Source organism: Rhinolophus sinicus, chromosome 8, assembly GCF_057876585.1.
Source record: "Rhinolophus sinicus isolate RSI-liver-muscle chromosome 8, RSI-T2T, whole genome shotgun sequence".
Lineage (NCBI taxonomy): Eukaryota > Metazoa > Chordata > Mammalia > Chiroptera > Rhinolophidae > Rhinolophus > Rhinolophus sinicus.
Window position 1 is genome coordinate 6,932,483 of NC_142508.1, and position 19,611 is coordinate 6,952,093.

Consider the following 19,611-nt stretch of genomic DNA (forward strand, 5'->3'; position numbering starts at 1 on the left):
ACCAGTTCCCACTGGTACCTCAGATTAAAACCCAGTATCCCAGGGTTCATTCTAGCCTTCCTGCTTTGCTGATTTGTAATTTCTCCAACACTGAGAAAGCTGATTCTTATTATCTACAGTCTACTTATTTGTTTGACCCTAGTAGACATGAGAGTACTTGCAGAGTCACTAACCCACAGCCCCGTGAGAAGCAAACTTACTACAGGACAGAGCTGGTGTATAGTTCTGTTATTGTGAGCCATGCAGTATCCAGTCAAAACGCTGTTTTCTAAAGTTGCTTTTAATGTGTTATTGTTTGACAAACCAAATAGTTGTTAGAATTCTGTCAAAAGTAGGAGTAAATGAAGAAAGTAAGAAAAATAGGTAGTAAATAAAGGCATAAGGGCTATTTTTTTTGAGGAAATTGTGTATGTGTGTTTTTCTTAATTCCTAGACTTGGATTTCTGTGTTGGTTGCCCAGAGGTATTTTAGATAATTTTGATTCAATTTTCAGTATGCCAGAGAGGTGAAGTAATACATTAACAGGGTATTTAAATTTCTTTGCTTGTGTATTTTTTTGATGCCTTGTTAAAACTTAAATATGTAACACAAAATTTTCTTTCCTTTTGATAGGCATGTAAAAACTTAGGTAATAGTATATATGAGAATGGCACATTGTATATTTTCATCCTGATCCCTTTCACCAGTTACATTAAAAATAATTAGGTAACCTACTTTTTCTTAATTTAAAGAGAGTTTCGTAGAATGCTGTAGTATTCTTGCAGAATACCAGCAGCGTTATGCATTAAATCTCTTACATTGGCCAACTTGTTCAGCTTTTGTTCAGTTTTCTAGAAGAGGATGAGTGTGAGAAAGATTGGGGATAGCCAAATTGAAAATAGAAGTGACAGCCAGAAGAGAGAAAACCTTGCAGTCGCAGAGATTTCTTATCTGTAGTGGAGCATCAAATGTGAGAAGTACGTGGTAGGGACTGAAATGCTGAATGAACGAAGAGTAGGGTTGAAGCAGGGGTAGTTGGAAATGATTTCGTAAAGATAAGTCAAGGGTATGATTTAAGACTAAATAGAAACAGATTTGAACTGGAAAATCATTGTAAGAAGAGAGCATGATTGCATATTTAAAAGGGTTTTAAGAACGAGAGTGATAAATCATAGAAGAATGCCTAATACACAACATCTAGTCAGTTTAAAAATAACTCCATTAGATAGCATCTGGAAGAATGCCATATAAATAGCCAGCTTATTGAAAAAACTCAGTGTATATTAAAGTTTACAGCATATTAAATAAATACCTTATTAGAAAAAACAAATGCTGTCAAAATACAATGAAAATGTAAATATATTCACCCCCAGTGTCAGTACAGTGTCTACCAGCAGCAATCAGGCTTTAATGTCTGTCTTTGAAGGGTTTGCCAGGTAACAAAATCCAGTGGGTCCTGTAGGGATTAATTGCTGGTTAGAGATCATCAAAGTCATGTTTGTTAAAGAGTTCACTTAAAATGTAGAGTACAAAGTGGGATCTCGAAAAGCCATAAAAATCATTTTACTGGCTTGATGATGGAATTCAAAACTGCATCTGCCACCTGCTCCTTATAATGTATAATAAATATTAAAACAAAAAAATTCCTGCCCTTCTCCTTTTTCCTTCCTCTCAGCCTTTATTTTTTATTTTTATTTCTTTACTTTTCCCTTCTCTCAAGCCTCCTTACAATATGCTCCTGATCTGCAAGGAGTTTGTTTTCCAAGAAATAAAAGGAAATGAGTCCTCAAAACAGATTTTTCAGATGGACTGAAGATGTATGTATATATTATTACAAGTTCTCAAAACCACTTGTAATATAAATTGTCCTTTTATCTAAACAACCCTCTGCTCCATTTTAACCCTAGCTCATCACAGACTTTTATGAATAGATAGGTTTTTTACATAGAATTCTGTCAATAAAGTACTTATCCCAATATGTTCACTCTGTTTTTGACAAAGCTAGACAGTATTTGAAACATAGAAACCCAATCCCAAACTAATTATTGCAAAGTCATCCTCACAGAGCTGCATGGTAATGACGTCCTCGAGCCTTTTTTCTGCGTTTAGAATAAGCTAAGGTCAGGGCTATGGGTCGTGGGTTGTGAGCATTTTATACGCTGTTGGATGTAGTCATTGTGAATTTTAAATCATGTTTTTGCCTTTGTAATTGAGGGTAAGCCATTTGGCTTAGTTTAATAATAATTTAAAAAAGTTAATTGGTAAGTGGTTGAAACTGGAGAGTGTCATATTTACCTTGGTAAAAGAAGCATATTGTGCTGATTAGCTCTAATTATCAGTAACTTTAACTTTGTATAGACAGCTGTACCAAAAGTATTTTGTTTGATTGTAGTTTTAAACACAGAGTAGATGTTCTCATGGAAACAAAGTTGTAACAGCCCCTAGAAGCCCATTTGATGCCTAATGTAGCAGAATGATGATACTTGTAGTAAGCCGGTACTCCTCCTCGTTTCTGGGAGGCTGGCAGGCTCCGGGCTCCAGACGTGGCGGGGCCTGAAGGTTCAAAGGCAGTGGAGGAGCCTGCTCCAGGCTGCCAAGTACACGGGAAGCCAGGGCCTCCTCTTACGGGGGCTCCTCAGGCTCCCGGATGAGGAGACACTGCCTGTCACACATCCCAGCTCTTTTTTCTTCTTTGGGCCTCATTTTTTGTATAAAAGCTCTACTTGCCCAGTAAATCGTAGGCTGCATGATAATATTTTAGGGTTTTTTTTCCCCCTTCACGTATCATTGTGCATGAGCAATTGTAACTCTCCGTTGTGAAAGCTAATTATAATGTGACACTGGAATCTGACTGTTCTTGAAGAAGCTTGGAACATATTGACAGCTTTTTTCTTTCAAAATTACTCCAATTTCTTTTATCTTTGCTCAATATCTTAACTTAAGCTTTTACAATAGGAACTAATTTTCAGAAGAGCTGTTCTTTCTCTCCATAGTGGCAGAATCCCACATAGTGAGAGCAGGCTAAATTTTCACTGAAGGTTGGAAAGTAATTCTTCTTTTCAAATGGCACCAGTGTCAAGCCAGTGGTAGAATGATGCAAAGAATTCTTGTGGGTTGTAACGATTCGTATCCTACCCATGTAATTTCAGGTGCATTCAGTCTTTACAGGAGCAGGGAACCTGGGCAGCGGATCTGATAGCTTGCACATGCCTAGGTTTTAAAGTTTATTACATATTTTTATCAAAAGTTCCCATATAAAGACTCTAACGGATGGCATAATAAGCTGAGTTACTCCCAAATTCAAGGTTTCTTGGTTTTCTCTGTCTCTAGCAGGTTTCTGCTCTCCAAAAGAATGGTGGAGTTGGGTTTCTTCCAAAGCTATAACCTTTTCATTCCCATTTCCTTCTTTCTCTAAACTCCCTTGTTTAAGGAGATGTTCAATGCTGTGGTGAGCCATTGAGAGTACAAGATAGTTTTGCTGTAGAGAGAAAGAACAATGTTGGGAAGTGAATATTATAAAAGACACTTTGGTTTTGTTTCACGGTAATCACATAGCTGCAGTTCTGAGCTGTTCTGCTTGTAACTTTTGGCGAGGCTCTGGGTGTCCTCGCATCTGTTGTAGGTTGGAATGGTCATGTCCATTCCGATTTGGTGTTTTTATCCTCTCGGTTTTCTTCCCTGCACATGTTTATCCTTGCGTGGGGGTACTTCTCTGTCGTTCTCCACTTGTCCTGACTATTCTTGAGGTGTTCAAGCAGAGCCTTCATGGGTGGAGCTTGTGGAATCATACTGGATAGGTGTTTGCATTACGTTATGTTCACTTTCAACCCAGGGGCCTGTGGCCCTGGCCTGCCCTGTAGGTACGGGGCTGCGTCTCTGGTCACAAGAAGTGTTAGGGATTCTGGAGAGCTTGGCTGTGGGTGATGAGGAAATCAGATTTGTGTCCTCCGATAAAAGGGTAAAGAGGACGAGAAGTATGATAGAGTATGTCATAGAGAGTGGTCGCTAGCTAAGGAATTCAGATTTGATGGTCTGAATGGGTCCCAGGCCATTCACAGCTTCCGCTCTAACTGAACGGGAGGAAGTAGCTAACATGTGGAAGAAAGTATTTTTAGTAAAAAAGTGGTGGGCTTTTATTTCATATCATTACAGATGTGATGGACTATCTTGGTCTTTTTCACTGAACCTTTGAATAAGCCTCCTCCTGAAAAACAGTAAGAGAATATGAAACATGACAATATGTTTGAAATATGATACTAAAAAATGCCATCACAGTCTCTGAAATTGTATGTAGAGCTGTATTATTAAAAGAAAAGACTTAATAGAAATTGCATGGAGGGCTGGAGGTTTTCAGTGACTTCTGGATTCAAAATAAAGTTTGTTTTTTTAAATATATAATGTGAAGCTTTATGATATATAGGCAAAAAAAGTAAGTAATTTTCATTGTTGCTGCAGGCTACATAGAGAGGAATGAGTATCATTTACTATGAAAATACTTTTATTTGGATCTCCAATGATATTTATATGTGTTTGTTGAAATCCGTTTTAAATTTAGTTACACACTTAACTAAGGAACACAGAAGGAACACAGAAATGAAACTTAAATTGCAGGAGGATAAATTATTTTAATAGAATGTCATAACTGCAAGAGTAAAGACTAGCTTCCCATTTTTCTTTTATGGTCAGCATTTTCATTACTATAAAATTTCACTTTAAAAAGAAACTTGCATAAATTTAATTGGTTGTTTATTAACAAACAAATCCAGAAGCCAGAACTTGCTGAACTTATTAAGGGAATAGAATCAGTGTGCTTACCTATTTCTTGAATTTTATGATGTTAAATTGGGATTACTGACATTTAGTGTAAACAAACATGTACGTTTTTGTGGAATTACTTTAGAAATTATTCCTTTATATTAAATTAATATTCTTATTCTTGAAAAAATGAACTTTTAAAGTTTTTTTCTAATTTTTTGTTAGAATCGAGGTTTTATGTTGCATTACGTTATGTCATAATTTGCATAATGCTCATTGGTAGAGGTGGGTGGTATAAGTGTAAGTTGGTTTTTGCAATCCAAAAGGCTGGTACAACTGAGGGTTTTTTTCCTCTTTCCTTAGAAATATATTATGACCTGTAAAAAAATGTAGAAATTGAAGAATACATTAGTTTAAGAAAACTTGCACTAAAGGGAAAAGAGCATTATTTTAAAGCCCCACCGTATTTAGTAATTTTATAATAAATGTTGTGAAATTAATACTCCAGGCAGCCGGCTTTTGAAGAGGGAGGATATCTGTGGATATGTCCAAAGCTAACTGTACAAAAATAACTTGATACCTTTCTCGAATGAGAAAAGTTAATGCTATCTGGCTCCAGGTAGTTTTAGTACTGGCAGCAGGAAATGAGCTGTTTGTGCAAACAGCATGAAATGTAATTCAGAGCAGCTGTCTAATTTATCAGCAAGAACAAACTGCTCACGTTTTAAAGTATATCAATTACTCCAGGTTCCCATTATTGACCTGCTGGCTCAACCTACTCATGTGCGCTCAGAACTAGAGAAAGTCTGCCAACCTTTTAAAAAGAAGCCAAATGAACCTCTTACATTTCACTTAAGTTTTCCTTAATTTTTTAATTTGTATCCACTCACTATTTAAAAACAAAAATTACTGATGTAACTAGGAAAGTCTTTAGCCCAGTTTTCATGTATGGAAGGCGCCTGTGTCATCACCCATCACCTCGCGGTTTCCGTAGAGTGAGGCTGTGGAGACGTCACCTAATGCCAGCTTTCAGTGAAGATTAGATCCCTCGGTGACTTCTTAATATTCCCACACTAGCTAACATAATTACCACAATATTAAAAATCACTTAATTTTCTGAAGCTACTTGGTAAAAACGGTCTCTCTCAAAGAATCTCAGTGCAGCCTTAAAAGCAGAATGTTCATGGTTCCTTTTCCAGTGACACTGCAGTGTTGATTAAACTTCTCTGTTCTGTGTCTGCTCTTCCTCATGTTCCATGTAGGATTCTGTGTCAGGCATTGGAGATGCCTTGGTACTTGTGGGATTTCTGTTTCACTGGAAAGTACGCAATCACAATACATAAGTATAGTGGACAGTGGGTTTGGAGGTGATAAATGTGGGGGGTGGGAAGGAGTTGGGTTAGAAGGATTAGAAGTGTGTGTGACGGGGGAGGCTTGGGTGGTTCGTTAGCAGGGAGCCCAGTCCATGAGACTACCCTCTTTTCTTACACCAGTTGCAAGTCCAGGGGTCCTCAAGACCCCTGGTTCTGTAATTTGCTAGAAGGACGAACAGAACTCATGAAAGCTGTTGTACTCATGGTTATGGTTTCTTACAGCTAAAGGTACAGGTTAAGAGCAGCCAAGGGAAGTGGCGCATGGGCAGAATCCAGCAAAATTCCAAATGCTGAGGTCCCAGGCATCCTATCCGTGTGAAGTTGTGGACAGCGTCCTCGGCATCGATGCGTGATATCTTGCCATCGATGTGTGGCAGTAGGCAGAGTATTGCCCAGCAGGGAAGCTCAGCCAGCCCTTGGTGTCCAGTCTTTATGGGGACGCAGTCATGGGCATGGCTGACTGACCATGTGGCCCATCTCAGTCTCTTGCCTCACCGGACGTGAGCTGGCCCGGTGCCCCACCCTATGTCACATTGTTACACTGTCCTGCCTGACCCAAGGGGTCCCCTGGCAAACAGACACCATTTTGTCAGGCTTTACAGTCCAAGGGCTTCAAGATGACCTCCCAGAAGCTGAGGACCAAGGCCAGACCTCTCTTTGGTCATGGTTAAATCCCTTCCTACACAGGTGGTTGGGTTAGGCCAGGTCATGTGGTCAGCTTGAAAGCGATAAGGGAGCCAGTTGTGAAGATGTTTGTGGAAATGGTATTCGAGGCAGATAAATAGCCAGTGAAAACCTGTGGTGGGGTGACGTATGCCTGGCACGTTGAAGGAATGGCAGAGCAAGGGGGGCCCCACGTGGCTGGAGCAGAATGGGGATGGAGTGGTGCTGGCTGACGTGAGCGGTCCTGGGGCCAGACAGTAGAAGACCTCACTGCGTTTGGCTTTTCTCCGAGGGAGGTGAAGGCCATTGGGGAGACTCGTTCTGATTTAATCCTGCGCCAAGTCTGTTTTGTTGATAATGATTTAGCCCATAGAGGTGGCAGCAAGGGAACAAGTAATGAGGACGTGAAAGATTGTCGTGGCTTGGGCCAGGGTCATAACCGTGTAGCTGGGGAAAAGTGGCAGGATTCAGGGTGTTCTTGAAAGTAGGGTTCACTGGATTTGGCAGTGAATTGATTTGGGGGTGGGGATGGTATGGGAGAAGAAGAGGAATTGGAAGGGACTCCGAGGTGTTGTGCCCAAGCAATTGAAAAGACAGAAATGCCATTAACTGAGATGGGGAATATTGTAGGTGGAGGGAGCAGTTTTGGTGAGAAGTTCAGGACTTTTGTTTGCGACCCGGAGACATGACACAGGTTGGATCTACAGTTCTGGAGGTTAGAAGAGCAATGAGAGTGATGATGGCAGCACAAAGGTAGTAATGAAAGTCTGCGACTAGATGAGATCATCAAAGGAGTGAAACTAAAAGAGACCAAGGGTGAGCCTTGGGCCACTCTGACAATAAGAGGTCAGGGAAAAGAGAAGGAACCCACTAAAGGGACCGTGAGGAGTTCCGGTGAGGTAGGAGGACAAGTAGGGATGGGTCATTTCTGATACAGGTAAAGACAGTGCTTCCAGGGAGGAGGGAGTGGTCACCTCCAGGTTACGGAAGGGGAGGGACTGAACATCGGTGTTAGGTTCAGCAACGTGGGGTCACTACGGCTGTGATGGGACCATTCCATGGAGTGCGAAAGGAAGCCTGGTGGTGGTGGGTTTGAGGAGAATGGAGTGTGAGGGACTGACGAAAAATGATGACAGAGTTCTCCAGAGATTTCTTTGAGACATTCCTCTGTAATGTAGAGCAAAGAAGTGGGGAGGTAGCTGGAAGAATTAGGCATGGGAACGTGTGTGTGTCAAAGCATGGAGAATTAACAACATTATGTGTGCTGATAGGAATGGTCCAGCGGAAAGGGAAATGATTGATGTAGGAGAAAAGAGGGAGGAAGTACAGACATGATGGCATCTAGTGATGAGATCAAGGACAGAAGCCCGTGGGCTCCAGGGCCCAGCAGGAGCGGAGGTTGGGTCTTAGGAGCATAAACAGTCACCTGTGTAGGAAGCAGCGCAGAGTATATGAGTGCAGACATGACGTCCGCAGGTCGGTATCTTTGTGGAAGTTTTCTGGCTCATTCAGTTTTATCACTGAAAAAGGATGTAAAGGTTATAAGGTGAGAGAGAGAGTGGCCAAGCAGGTTTGCGGGCAAAGGAAGAAAGTAAAAGTCTAAAAGAGAGTGGGAGAGTGTAGACCTTGTATGTCCCTGTGTCCCACTTAATTTAGATTTGCTCATCTCTCTGTTTCTGAGCAGCACATCAGCTACTTTTAATATTTTTTCATTTGGATTGAAGTTGGTTATTCCCATTAGTCTCCAAATAATTTAATCTCCGTATATAATTCAAATGTATTTAAAATGCCCCTGAGCTCTGTAGCTTTGCTGTTGTAAAAATTGGAAAAAAGATCTTTGAGTTACCATCCTCCCAAGTATTCAGTCCAAAAATGTACAGAATTTAATATAGTGCAATGCTTAAAAGTGGGAAACTCGGGCCAAGCCCCCCCCCCACTCTCTGCCCCCCACCCCCACCACTGTTATGTGATTTTTTTTTGCCAAATGAACTGGGGTCTTCAGTTTTTTCATCTTAAAAACAGGAAATGGAAAGAGTACTTACCCATAGTGTTGTATATTAAATAAAACATTTAGAAGAATAGTTAAGGCTAGTTGTAAAGAACGGTTATCCACACCTTTCTTCCTCCAGATCACAGCAGAGCGAGCCTTTAAAACTTTCCTAGGTGGAAGTAGGTAGAAGTAGGTCCCTCCAGTTTATCTGCAATATGCAAAAATGCAAAACTCAAATATAATTTTAACCTTTTCTGTTTAGTAAGGTAGGCCCAGATCCAACCTGCTGTCATAGTAACTGGTCCGGTCCTTTCGACTGAGTTGACTGGTAACCTAGAGGGAAGATGTCTCCCTTACTTGTGAGAGACAGGTTCTAGTGACACAAAGACTTGGTGGATGGCTCTTTGTGGGTCTGCCATCAATTTAGCTAAGCAACAAGAGCTGGCTGGACAAAGTAGAATTGAAACATAAACATGATTCTCTGTTTTAGGATCAAAACACCTCATGAACTATCTCTTGCTTACGGGCTGTGGTCATAAAAGGGCTTACAATCTATCTATTTACCTTAAACTGGAAACTTCTAAACTGTGATTTATTAGTTTTGAAGAACTTAATTTATAGATATTCTGAGGAAGTGCATTTTTGGGTGTTCATTTACTGTAAACAATTATTTGATATGCTACTAGAAAAATTCAGAAGTACCAGAGGATGAAATCACAGTGTGCAAAAAGTGTGCAAAAATCACACTGTTTTATCCTCTGCTTCACTGAGGATAGGAGAGATCTGTGTGTTAAAAGGAAACATTTTTGTAAAATAGTTCATTGTAATTGAGTTTCAGTGAATCATAGGCCATCACATGAGAGCTAATGTAAATCTTTTACGAAAGTGGGGGAGCCATGTAATATTGGGCCTAGTTCTTAGTTATTTTTGTGAAAAATCATTTACCGATCCTATGCTGAGTACAAATCTCTGTATAGGGTGCTACAGGGGTGATACAAAGGAAATACGAGTACAGACCAGGTTTCTGCCCTTGAGATGTAGGGTAGAGATGGTGTAAAATTTTAAATTTACAAGAACCAAATTTAGTCTGTTCCCCCCCTTTTTAAATGCATGAAACCTGAGTATTCTAGCTTAGCTTCTTACTCTGTGATGATCGATGCCATGACCTGTCAGTGGACAGGTAAGGTTGGGCTGCTGTCTCAATACCACAGACTGGGTAGCTTATAAACAACAGAAATATATCACTCATGGTTCTGGGGGCTGAGAAGTACAAGTCAGGGTGCCCCATGGTCACCTTCGGGTGAGGGCCCCCTTCCTGCCTCATAGTCGTGTCCTCACGTGGTGGACGGGGCGAGGGACCTCTGGGATGGCCCTTGTAAGGGCACTAATCCCATCCCTGAGGGCTCCACCCTCATGGCCTGAGCTCTTCCCAAAGGCCTCACCTGTGAAAGCCATTACTTTTAGGAGAGCCCATCTAAAGGGAAGTAGCAGCTACTGACACTTGGCTACGAATCCACCTGGCGGTTGTGTGGTGCTGGGGGAAGCTGGGAACAGTGAGGTGCTCGGCTCTGGGCACTCACCTTGGAAGGAAACTGACAGGAAGAGGCCCAGGGAAGCCAAGGCTGCTGCTGGCTGCTGGCCTTGCAGCAGAGCCGCAAAGAACCACATGCCTTTCTGGAGTCCAATGAACCAGAACCAGAAAGAAATTCCTTCTTCAGCGTCTTTCTATTGACATTGGACCAGCTGGCAAGGGAGAAATAAATAACATGTTCAGCTCCACTTATCACAGAGCAGGCAAGGAAGAGGGGATTTGGAGCTGGGAGGCAAAAGATTGATAACTGACAGAAACTATACTTACAAGAAATTTAGGGGGTAGAGATAGATAGGTAGGTAGATAGACAGACAGACAGACTGATACCAAGTGGTACTATTAGATATAATCAGCAGAATTTACAATGTGGATAAACAATATAGTTCCTTCAACAAATAATTTCAAGGAAAGCAATAAAAAGGAATGGAAAGGAAACCTGGATTATAAGAGACTTAAGAGACACATGTGTGGGCCTTATTTGAATTTTCATTTGAATGAACCCATATAAAAAGATTTTTGGTATAACAGAGAACCTGAACGCGTTGCGTAAGTGCTTTACGCAATCATTGCTCATTTTTTGGGATGTTATCAAGATGATGTGCTTATGTCTTAAAAAAAGAACGCTTATCTTTTAGAGATGCATGCTGAAAATAGTTATAGACGAAGTGATGGGATATCTAGGATTTACTTCAGTGATGTTGTTTTTTTGTGGCTTTTGTATTGAAAAACACTTGCAGCGAGTGTGAGCATCATTTTTGGAGCACAGAAGTTATTACCACCCAGTAACCCCCTCCCTCAGCCGTGTACAGAAGTGATCAATCACAGATGATGACCTGTCTTTAAAATAATGTAATTTTGACTCTTGTTCCTGAATTTTGTTTATAATAAGCCGTGAGAAATTTATGATGACGAAAACTGGCATTTACAGAGACATAGTCCTTGGCTACACTCACATGCACGTATTTTGACTCGGTACTTTATGAGGTGAACAAAAGTGTCTTGTGCTTTATGGGTAGTTAATATTGTCTTACGGAAGGAGAGAAAAGCAGCTATCATTTGCAGCAGTCTTGTTGACACAGACATATGTTTGCTATCCGTAAGCCTGAATATGTATTCTTCTGGCATATTTACTGTTTCTATAAACCATGGTATTCTTGCACATTTCAGAAATGTGACTTCTAGAATATTTATCCTCTGCTGATATATTATTTACACCATAGAGCTGTAAATTCTGAGAATTCACATTAAAACAACGACACCTTCCTAAGAGACAATATTTTAGATACCAATCAGTACTTCTATTAATTCCTGAAAATTTTTGAAATAAGTTTTTATAGTCAGTTTTCCAGTGTTCTTCAGCCCTGTGGCTTTACTGTTGCTCATTTCACAGCTAAAAGTATTGGGAATTTATAAAGTTCAGATAGTATGATACAGGTAATCAAATTGAGTGCTCACACATGTTGGAGATTCTTGTAGGTGGGGGAGAGGCTGAGTGGAGGGGATTTGGTGTAGCCTTTGTTACATTTCTTAACATTTTCTTAACTTTGTAGGGGTTTCCTATGTGCTTACAGGCAGCTCATTCTTACACCAAAACTGTGATAATTTATTTTTGATGCTATGCATATCAAAAACTGAACTACTTCAGATTTTACCCCACTTGCAAGCTAACAAGTCAGCTGGCCCCAGTTTCAAGGATTCTGGTATAAGATAGGAGACGCCTAGGTCAGAGGTGAAGGACATTTCATTATCGCAGGAGGGGCCAGAGGATTAGTATTTTGAGCTGGTTTCCTGGACCTCATTGCCCACAGATGGCACCTGTGTGCACCGTGGGTCGGTTCCAGGGAGGAGCCCAGAGCTTGTGAATCATAAATGTTTTATCGTGGGAAGTGAGTGCCCTGGAAGGAGAGATGATTATACTAGAGAGAAAGCATGCCTGCACTTGGCCAGAGGTGACACTGTCTCTCTTTGTTTGGACTCTTTGGGTTCCGGAGACAGAAGGTGCCTCACCTGAGCGTCCCGCTCGGTACTTTCTATGGGCTAACCTATGCAAACAAAGATGGTTCACACCTCACTTGCAAGACGTGCAGAAACATCCGCGGCCCATGGAGAATCACCTCACAACAATATGACCTTGTTTCTGTCCTGTCTCAGCTTCTGATGAGTTTTCCCATGAACACCCCACCCTGTCAGCCTGATTAATCAGATCGGCAGACACTCAGACCACATCTGTTCAGTTTGTCTCATACAGAACTGGACCAAGGGCACTACCTGTAATACTCCATGCAGCAGTACGAGGCCCACCTGAGGTAGGCCACCTGTAATACCCCAAATGCCAGTAAAAATAAAGTAAGCGTGGTGCATCAGGGCTGTATGGGCCAGGGCTATGAGAGTGGCCTGGAGGTTTGTCTGCTGAGCAGACAAAAGCTTGTCGCCTCTGCTTGGAAGTTGGGGTTGGGATTGAACAGCTGCAGCAGCCCAGTGGACGTCGGGGTTCAGCTTAGCCGAGAGTTGCAGGAGCCAGTGACTCTGCTTCAGGGGCAGAGTGGGGGACAAAGCTTTACCCAGAGGGGAAAAGCTGCCGCCTTTTCATGGGAAGCTGAGATGCCATGGGAGGCAGGCTGGCTGGCCTTGAGTGTGTCATTCCTATTTGTCAAGGGAGGCTTATTGGACCCTTCTCACCTGATAGTCATGGGGTCCAACCTGATCCATCCCTTAGGGGACTATCAAGCCAGAGAGTCACAAAGCCGCCGTGGGTCAAGCAGTTGATTTCAACACGAGTCCAGCTCAAGCTCCTGGCTGCTTTTTACGATGGATGCACCTGTCACCACGGCCCGGAAGTGATAAGTCCAAAATGCCAGTGCATGTCTCTGGTGGGAGGCCGCCCCCCTTTACTCGATGGTAAAGCAATTGGTAAAAATCCTCAGTCACAGAGACTTTTAGTTCAGAGGAGGTCATTCGGGCTGTGGGACCCCAAAGGTGGAGAGCGTGTCCCGACTTGTTGGGGGGTTTCCGACAGGGCCTCTTTGTTTGGGCTGTGTCAGAGGATGCTGGTTTAGCTGTAAAAAGTACCAAGCGGAACGCTCAGGCGAGGCACCTCCTGTCTCCAGAACCCAGAGTCCAATAAGGTACTGGGCCTCCTGGCGGTGGGGGACTGAAAGGACAGCAGAATTCCTCGACGGCCAGACAGTTTGAGCATGGATCCGCCCACGTCAGCCCAAGATATTTAACTGGAGAAGGCTCTCGGTTGTGTGAGGCCCACCAGCCACCTTTGCAGGCAGAGGTGTGAGATCAGAACTGGTGAGTGAGGCTTCTGACTGGGCAACCAGCAGGCTCTCTCCTCTCGTGGAAACTTCGGGTGTCAGAGGACATTCAATCCTGACCCCCACTTGGGGCAAATAGTCTGCAAGCTACTCACAGAGCATTGTCTCCCAGCAATAAATACATCCACCCCCTGCAGCCTCCTGCTGTGCTGTGACTGGGAATTCTTCTCTCTTGCATTTTAATTGTCGATATGATCCCATCTATTGTTACGTCTTTTCAAATTTGCCAAAGTTTTGATTCACTGATGTTATTCTCCTGTAAAGTTTTATGTATCAGTATTGTTACCTCAAAGTGATCCTGAGAAAAGATCAGGCCGCTCTGATTTGATGTGTTTGCTGCTCGCTCTAATGGGTATATTTTCTAATTTTCTCCTCTTTGGCCTTTCAGCCCCCCTCCACCTTTTGGTTTTCCTTTTTACTCACTGTGCCTCCTTGGCTTTCTCAACCCCCTATTAAGATCTCTTATTGTAATTCTAGTTATTCAATAGAGGTTTTATGCTGATATTTATTCATTTGTCACATATGAGTGAACATTTATTATATAACAGTCACGTTCTATGCCCTGAGGCTGTAGCAATGACTAAAACAGGTAAGACTGTCACTCTCCATGGATCTTCATACTCTGCTGACATGTGCTAAGTGTTCCATGCTTTTTAATCCTCACAACGGCCTAATGAGAGTGGCATCATCCATCCCTCTCCCCACATGAGCGCTGACATCCCATGGTGGGTCGCCCACTTCACCTTCCTTTGGCTTTGACACTTCCCCCCAACACACACGCACGCCTGCCTTGCTCTGGCCCACCCAGATTGGGGGAAAAGGGCAGTAAGTACATATTTTTTAAAGAACAAGTTACTTCACTTCCTAAATTTGCAAGCACAATTTATGTGTACAAGCAGTGTTTAAAACAACATCATCCATAGTGCCCCTTAGAAATCAGTGACTCAATAACCTTCTCTGGAGGATACCACCAAGAAGCTGAGTAGAAGTTACAGCCAGGTAGTTTTTCTTTAGTGCAAAAGAGATTTTTTTTCCCTCTCTATTAATGAAAAAAAAACACTAACTCAGGTAGTGAGATCTTTATTTACGTTTTATTTGAGCTAACATGTGACCGTCTTCTAGGAATCTTACAGAAAGAATTTTTGTGTTCTAGTGATTCTGGGCATGCAAAAATTATTGCAAGAGGTGACAAATGCACTTGAACACCCAATGTTGCCTGTAAATTGAATGCTTATATATATGTGCTCTTGAGATAAATATAAAACCATTTAAATGTTATTAGTGTATGACTTTTTTTGTTATATGAATATTTTCAGTGAAAAGATACTAAGACGTATATTTCTCATATTCAAAAAAGGTGTTCTAAGAGATGAGTGAAATTTTTCACCCCAGAGGGGTGAAGGGGTTGGTAGGGGACTGGAAAGAAAGACTTAACGTTTCACTCTTCACTTTATCATATCTGTCACCATTAAATCCAAGGGCATCAATTACCTACTCAATCAATAAAATGGGAAAAAGTCCTTATCATTCTGATCAATTGGAAACCTATGTTACCAATTGGATTTCTATGTTACTTCCAAGAGCCTTTACAACTCATAAAATCTGTTCTTATTGATGTCCAAAGGAAAGGGAAAACACCATCATCGTATACAGTGTACTTGTCATAAAATTCAGTGTAAAAATGCTGGAAAAAAGGGACTGCATTTCAAACCTTACCTTGTTCTTGGGAAATCTTGGGTGTTTCTATTTCCAGATTATGTTTAAATATCATGCTTTTCAAAAATTATTTTCCAAGTGTTTTTGCAAGTTGGACCCCACAAAAAAGCATAGCAAACAGAAAATATTTATGAAACAGAAGAAAATGATATTTTTTACCAACCAGTGGAAGAAACTGACCCTAGACCCCTAGTTTACAGATAGTTCATGAATTCACATTATAAATGTGTTTTCAAAGAACAAAACTAAATCCTCTTGGTTTTAATATCTTCACCAAAAGTAATATGAGCACTGTAGGTGTCCAGTGCCAGTGTCAAGTGCTTCATGAATTTTGGATAAAGAGGTGAATAAAATAGAAATACATATTGAAAATACATATTGAGTGTTTGTTGTTCAGTGCTGCCGGTAGAGCTGTCTCCCAGGCCTCATGGAGCCCAGGGTCAGCCAATTATGACAGAAATGAAACAAAGTCCAATTTTCTATCTGTGTCTGCTCCAGCTTGCTCTACAGAGGAGGATGAATGGGAAAGTATAGGAGGGTCATAACAGGTAAATCCATTATGTTATTTTCGGGTGAAGTTGGGTTCATTTGTCCTTGAGAGTGTTTGTCATTTGGCAGTCATGTTAAAGAGTAGGTCTGTGAGTTCTTTGATCTTACTTTATGGGTCCTAATGTAGACGCTGCTCAGGTCCTGTGTTTTTGCCCCCTTCTCTCTCTGACCTGACCCACAGTACTAAGAAATAGTATATTTACCTGGGCATGGGCCTACACGTAGCTTTTATTTCTGTTTCACAATTTGATTAGTCCAAACAGACATATCCAACAGACATTTACCAATAAGCCTAATTACTGCATCTAAACCCTCTCCCCCAAGTTTATTCAGACTCACTGGAGCTGTTACATACAGTTTTACCAAGGTCTTATGTAGACATTTCTTATCTTTTCAGTCATAATGACCTTGCTGAAGTTTCTGGCCATACACTTTCGTGTTTTCTTGTGCTGGATTCTTTGCCCACTACTCTTTTTGTCTTTTTCCTGTATGAAAAGTTCAGAAAAAGGAGGAAGTCCTTGAACGAATAATCATGCCACTATGTTAGGATTTTTTTGCTTTCACTTTCTCTTTATAGATGTTAAAGAAAGCAAACATTCAGACTATTGTGTTAAAAAAGAAAATTCACTGACACTTGTTAAAGCACAGTGCCGAAGACTTTATTCAGGGAGGGGCCATGACAGCAGTGGGGAGAAAGATTGGACTCAACCCTGAGCACAGCCCAGGCAGGGTGGGGGTCAGTGGGTGGACCACTGCTAAGAAGGCACATCCAGGATAAGGGGGATTATGGCCAAACTGACCTAACAGGATTCTTGTGAAGACCGGCCAGGGTGATCAGACATCAGCCCTGGGTGCTGGGGAAACCCTATTCCATATGGACGGCCATCAGACGTGAGGGTGGGGTACAGGTTAAACTGACTTAGCAGGATTCTTGCTAAACTGGACACTGCAGAGATGAACATGGACGTCCAAACGGCAGGGATAGTTGAAAAAGAAACTAAAGTATGAAAATGCACAGTAACCACTGTCATTTCAGTTACCTACACAGAGTGTCTGATCAAGCGTCCATGCAAGTAAAAGTATTTTTTGCTTTTCTTGGAAACCTTTCAGCATTTGTAGGGGTCCCATGTTCTAAGTCATATCTATGTGTTTAGCAATCCTTATCTGCCAAGAATTCTTTCCATTTCCTGTGTTTATTTTTAAATTTATATACACAATCTCTCTTGAAATGTTAACACACCCAGGGGTTTAGAAATGACTCATATTTTCCTGGTTTAGATCGCTTTTAAAAGGAATTCGTCTCCATAGCCAGAATTTCAGCGCGAATCAGTAATTGTTTTGTTTCTTTCAGTTGATACTTCTTGAGCTGCTTCTTTGTGGTCCTACTGTGTGTGAGGCTCTTGGAAAGAAGCATAAGATGTGTCTGTTCTTGGCAAGCGTTCACTGTCCCATGCTTTTTCCCTCTTTTTCCATGGATGCGTAGGGACAGTTTTCGGTCACATTTTAACCTTCCTAAAATTGAGATGGCAGCTTTCAGTTGCCGTCAGCCAGGTGGCAGTCATGACCTAGTTGTGTGAAAAACCATTCTTTGGAACTTTCTGGTAAGGCTTTGGCTTAGGTTTCGTGAAACAAATATTACTTTAAAAAATCAAAATAATAATAAAAAAAGATCAAAATAACATACATACTCCTTGCATATAATTTGGGAAACAATTTTTAAGGGTTGATAGAAATAAAAACAATGGTATAAAACGGAAACTTTACTTACATAGTATCAGGAAAATTGAAGACACTTGAACAACAGGACATTTAAATGCTCACATCTCCACCAAAATTGAGGTTCCTTTAATACCTTTTCCCATCTATTCTCTGTGTCTTCCAGGGCTCAGAGGCAGCCTGCTGTTCTGCTGGAAATGCAGTGGTTGTTGGTTTAATGAGAATCTTCCACTGAGCCTTTGCTGAGCGTTTTATAATATAAATCAAACTGCAGGGCTCAGCCTCTTGGGATTTGCATGCATTGTAGTCCCAAGTAGGAGTCAGCATAGGTTTGGAGGGGGCAGCCTAGGGGTTAAGCAGAGGCTTGGGTGTGAGAGTCTGGCTTTGTGTTGCCATTTGGTAAACGACTTGGCTCCTCAAGCTTTAATTTTTCCTTTGACAAAATGGGAAAAACGTAATAGGATTTTCCCCATTATTTGTAGAGGTTAAGTGAAAGTGCATATACAATACTTCAATTTCTAACTCATGTTTTTCTTTGTATTCTTGTATTTGGCGCACACTTTTTGAGCGTCTTCTCTGTGCCAGGCATGTAGGTACATCAGTGAAGAAGACGATAAAGATGTCCTCTTTGGGCTTCTTTCCCCGGGGTGGAGAATGTCAGTGCTTGATACATAGTAAGGATTCAGTAAATGTTACTTGATTGTTTAAGAAGTTATTGTTTAACACTATACGTAACAGTGTAACTTGCCGTATAGTAAAATAATCGTACCTTATTATTCTCTTTGAGCTGACAATACCTGGGGAAGTGAGAGCTCTAATTATCTCCTCACCCATCCCTCCCTACCTTATGGCTCCTGCTTCACCCGTCCTCAAAGAGGGGGACTGCCAAGAGTTTCCGATGACAGCTTGCTGTGTTGGCACTTACTCAGCTGCTAAGAGGATACATTCTTTGGCTTTTACACGTGGGGGCAGATTTAACCTGTCTTATTTAGATTTCATTCATAATCTTATTCACAAGTTGTTGTTTTTTAGCTTGTTTGAGACATCCGTAATTTTAGAAACCCTGCGTGCTGAATCACAATGCTGAAGAACATGAGTTAATTACCAAAAATAATGTTAAAAACTATTTCATTTTCATTTTAATCTGTCAAGTCCAAAGAAGACATTCACAACCTCACAGCTATCTAGAACACCTTGATAATGCCCTAAGCAATAAGGCAGTAATTTCCATATCAGAATGGAGATTAAAGAGAAAAATCAATTATGCGATTTTTCAGGATCTCCAGCTGAAATTGGGGAAGGAGAGAGGGTACACTAGTGATCGTTCCTTAAAATGTAACGTATAAAAAGTATATTTTACTATGTGGCTGCTCCTACTCTCTGCCATTACCTTTGTTAAAGGATAAACAGAGACACATGAACATTTTCAAGAGTTTATTTGAACCAGCATCTATTTGAACCAGGCCGTGCCAAACAGACACTCCTTAGGGCTGTTCCCGGGACAGGAGCCAGGGGACAAGCATTTTTAGGGCTGACTCAGGAGCAATGACAGGAAATTATTTGATTGGTTGTGGCTTAAGTGACTGACTTCTTTGGGAAAGCCTGGTTGGTTGGTTGTGATTGGTTGTTCTTCAATTTCCTTTTCTCCGAGGGGAGTGCACTTAAAATTGACTCTGGCTGAGGACTGGGTTTGCTTACATCGCTGCGCTACCAAGGCATTACAGCCACCCAGATCTAAGGGCCTCCATGCTTAATTACTTTAATATCTCTTTTCCCCATTCACAGTATTGGCCACTTTTTAAGTGTGTGTTTGACCCTTTTTTTCTCTGCCTGGAATGCCCCACCTCTTCCACCAGGGGCCATTCTTACCCTTCACAATTGCTAGAATAAGTCTTCTGTGACACTCACCTCTATTTCCTTGGAATGGTAACTTTTTCTTCTATTAGCATTTTAAGATTA

At 41.3% G+C, this 19,611-nt stretch overlaps 1 protein-coding gene across 7 annotated transcripts in view; it reads left to right on the forward strand.

The window, feature by feature from the left end:
* Nucleotides 1-19,611, forward strand: part of TPK1 (thiamin pyrophosphokinase 1) — a 258,145-nt gene that overhangs the window by 17,705 nt on the left and 220,829 nt on the right. Inside the window, exon 1 of one of the 7 annotated variants that reach the window (XM_088799854.1) lies at nt 15,881-15,935. The exons of the other annotated variants lie outside the window; for them this stretch is intronic. Within the exon in view, the coding sequence (XP_088655980.1) occupies nt 15,908-15,935 (28 nt within the window). The 5' untranslated portion in view covers nt 15,881-15,907. Of the gene's footprint in view, nt 1-15,880; nt 15,936-19,611 lie in introns of those variants that run through there. 7 annotated transcript variants of the gene reach the window in all.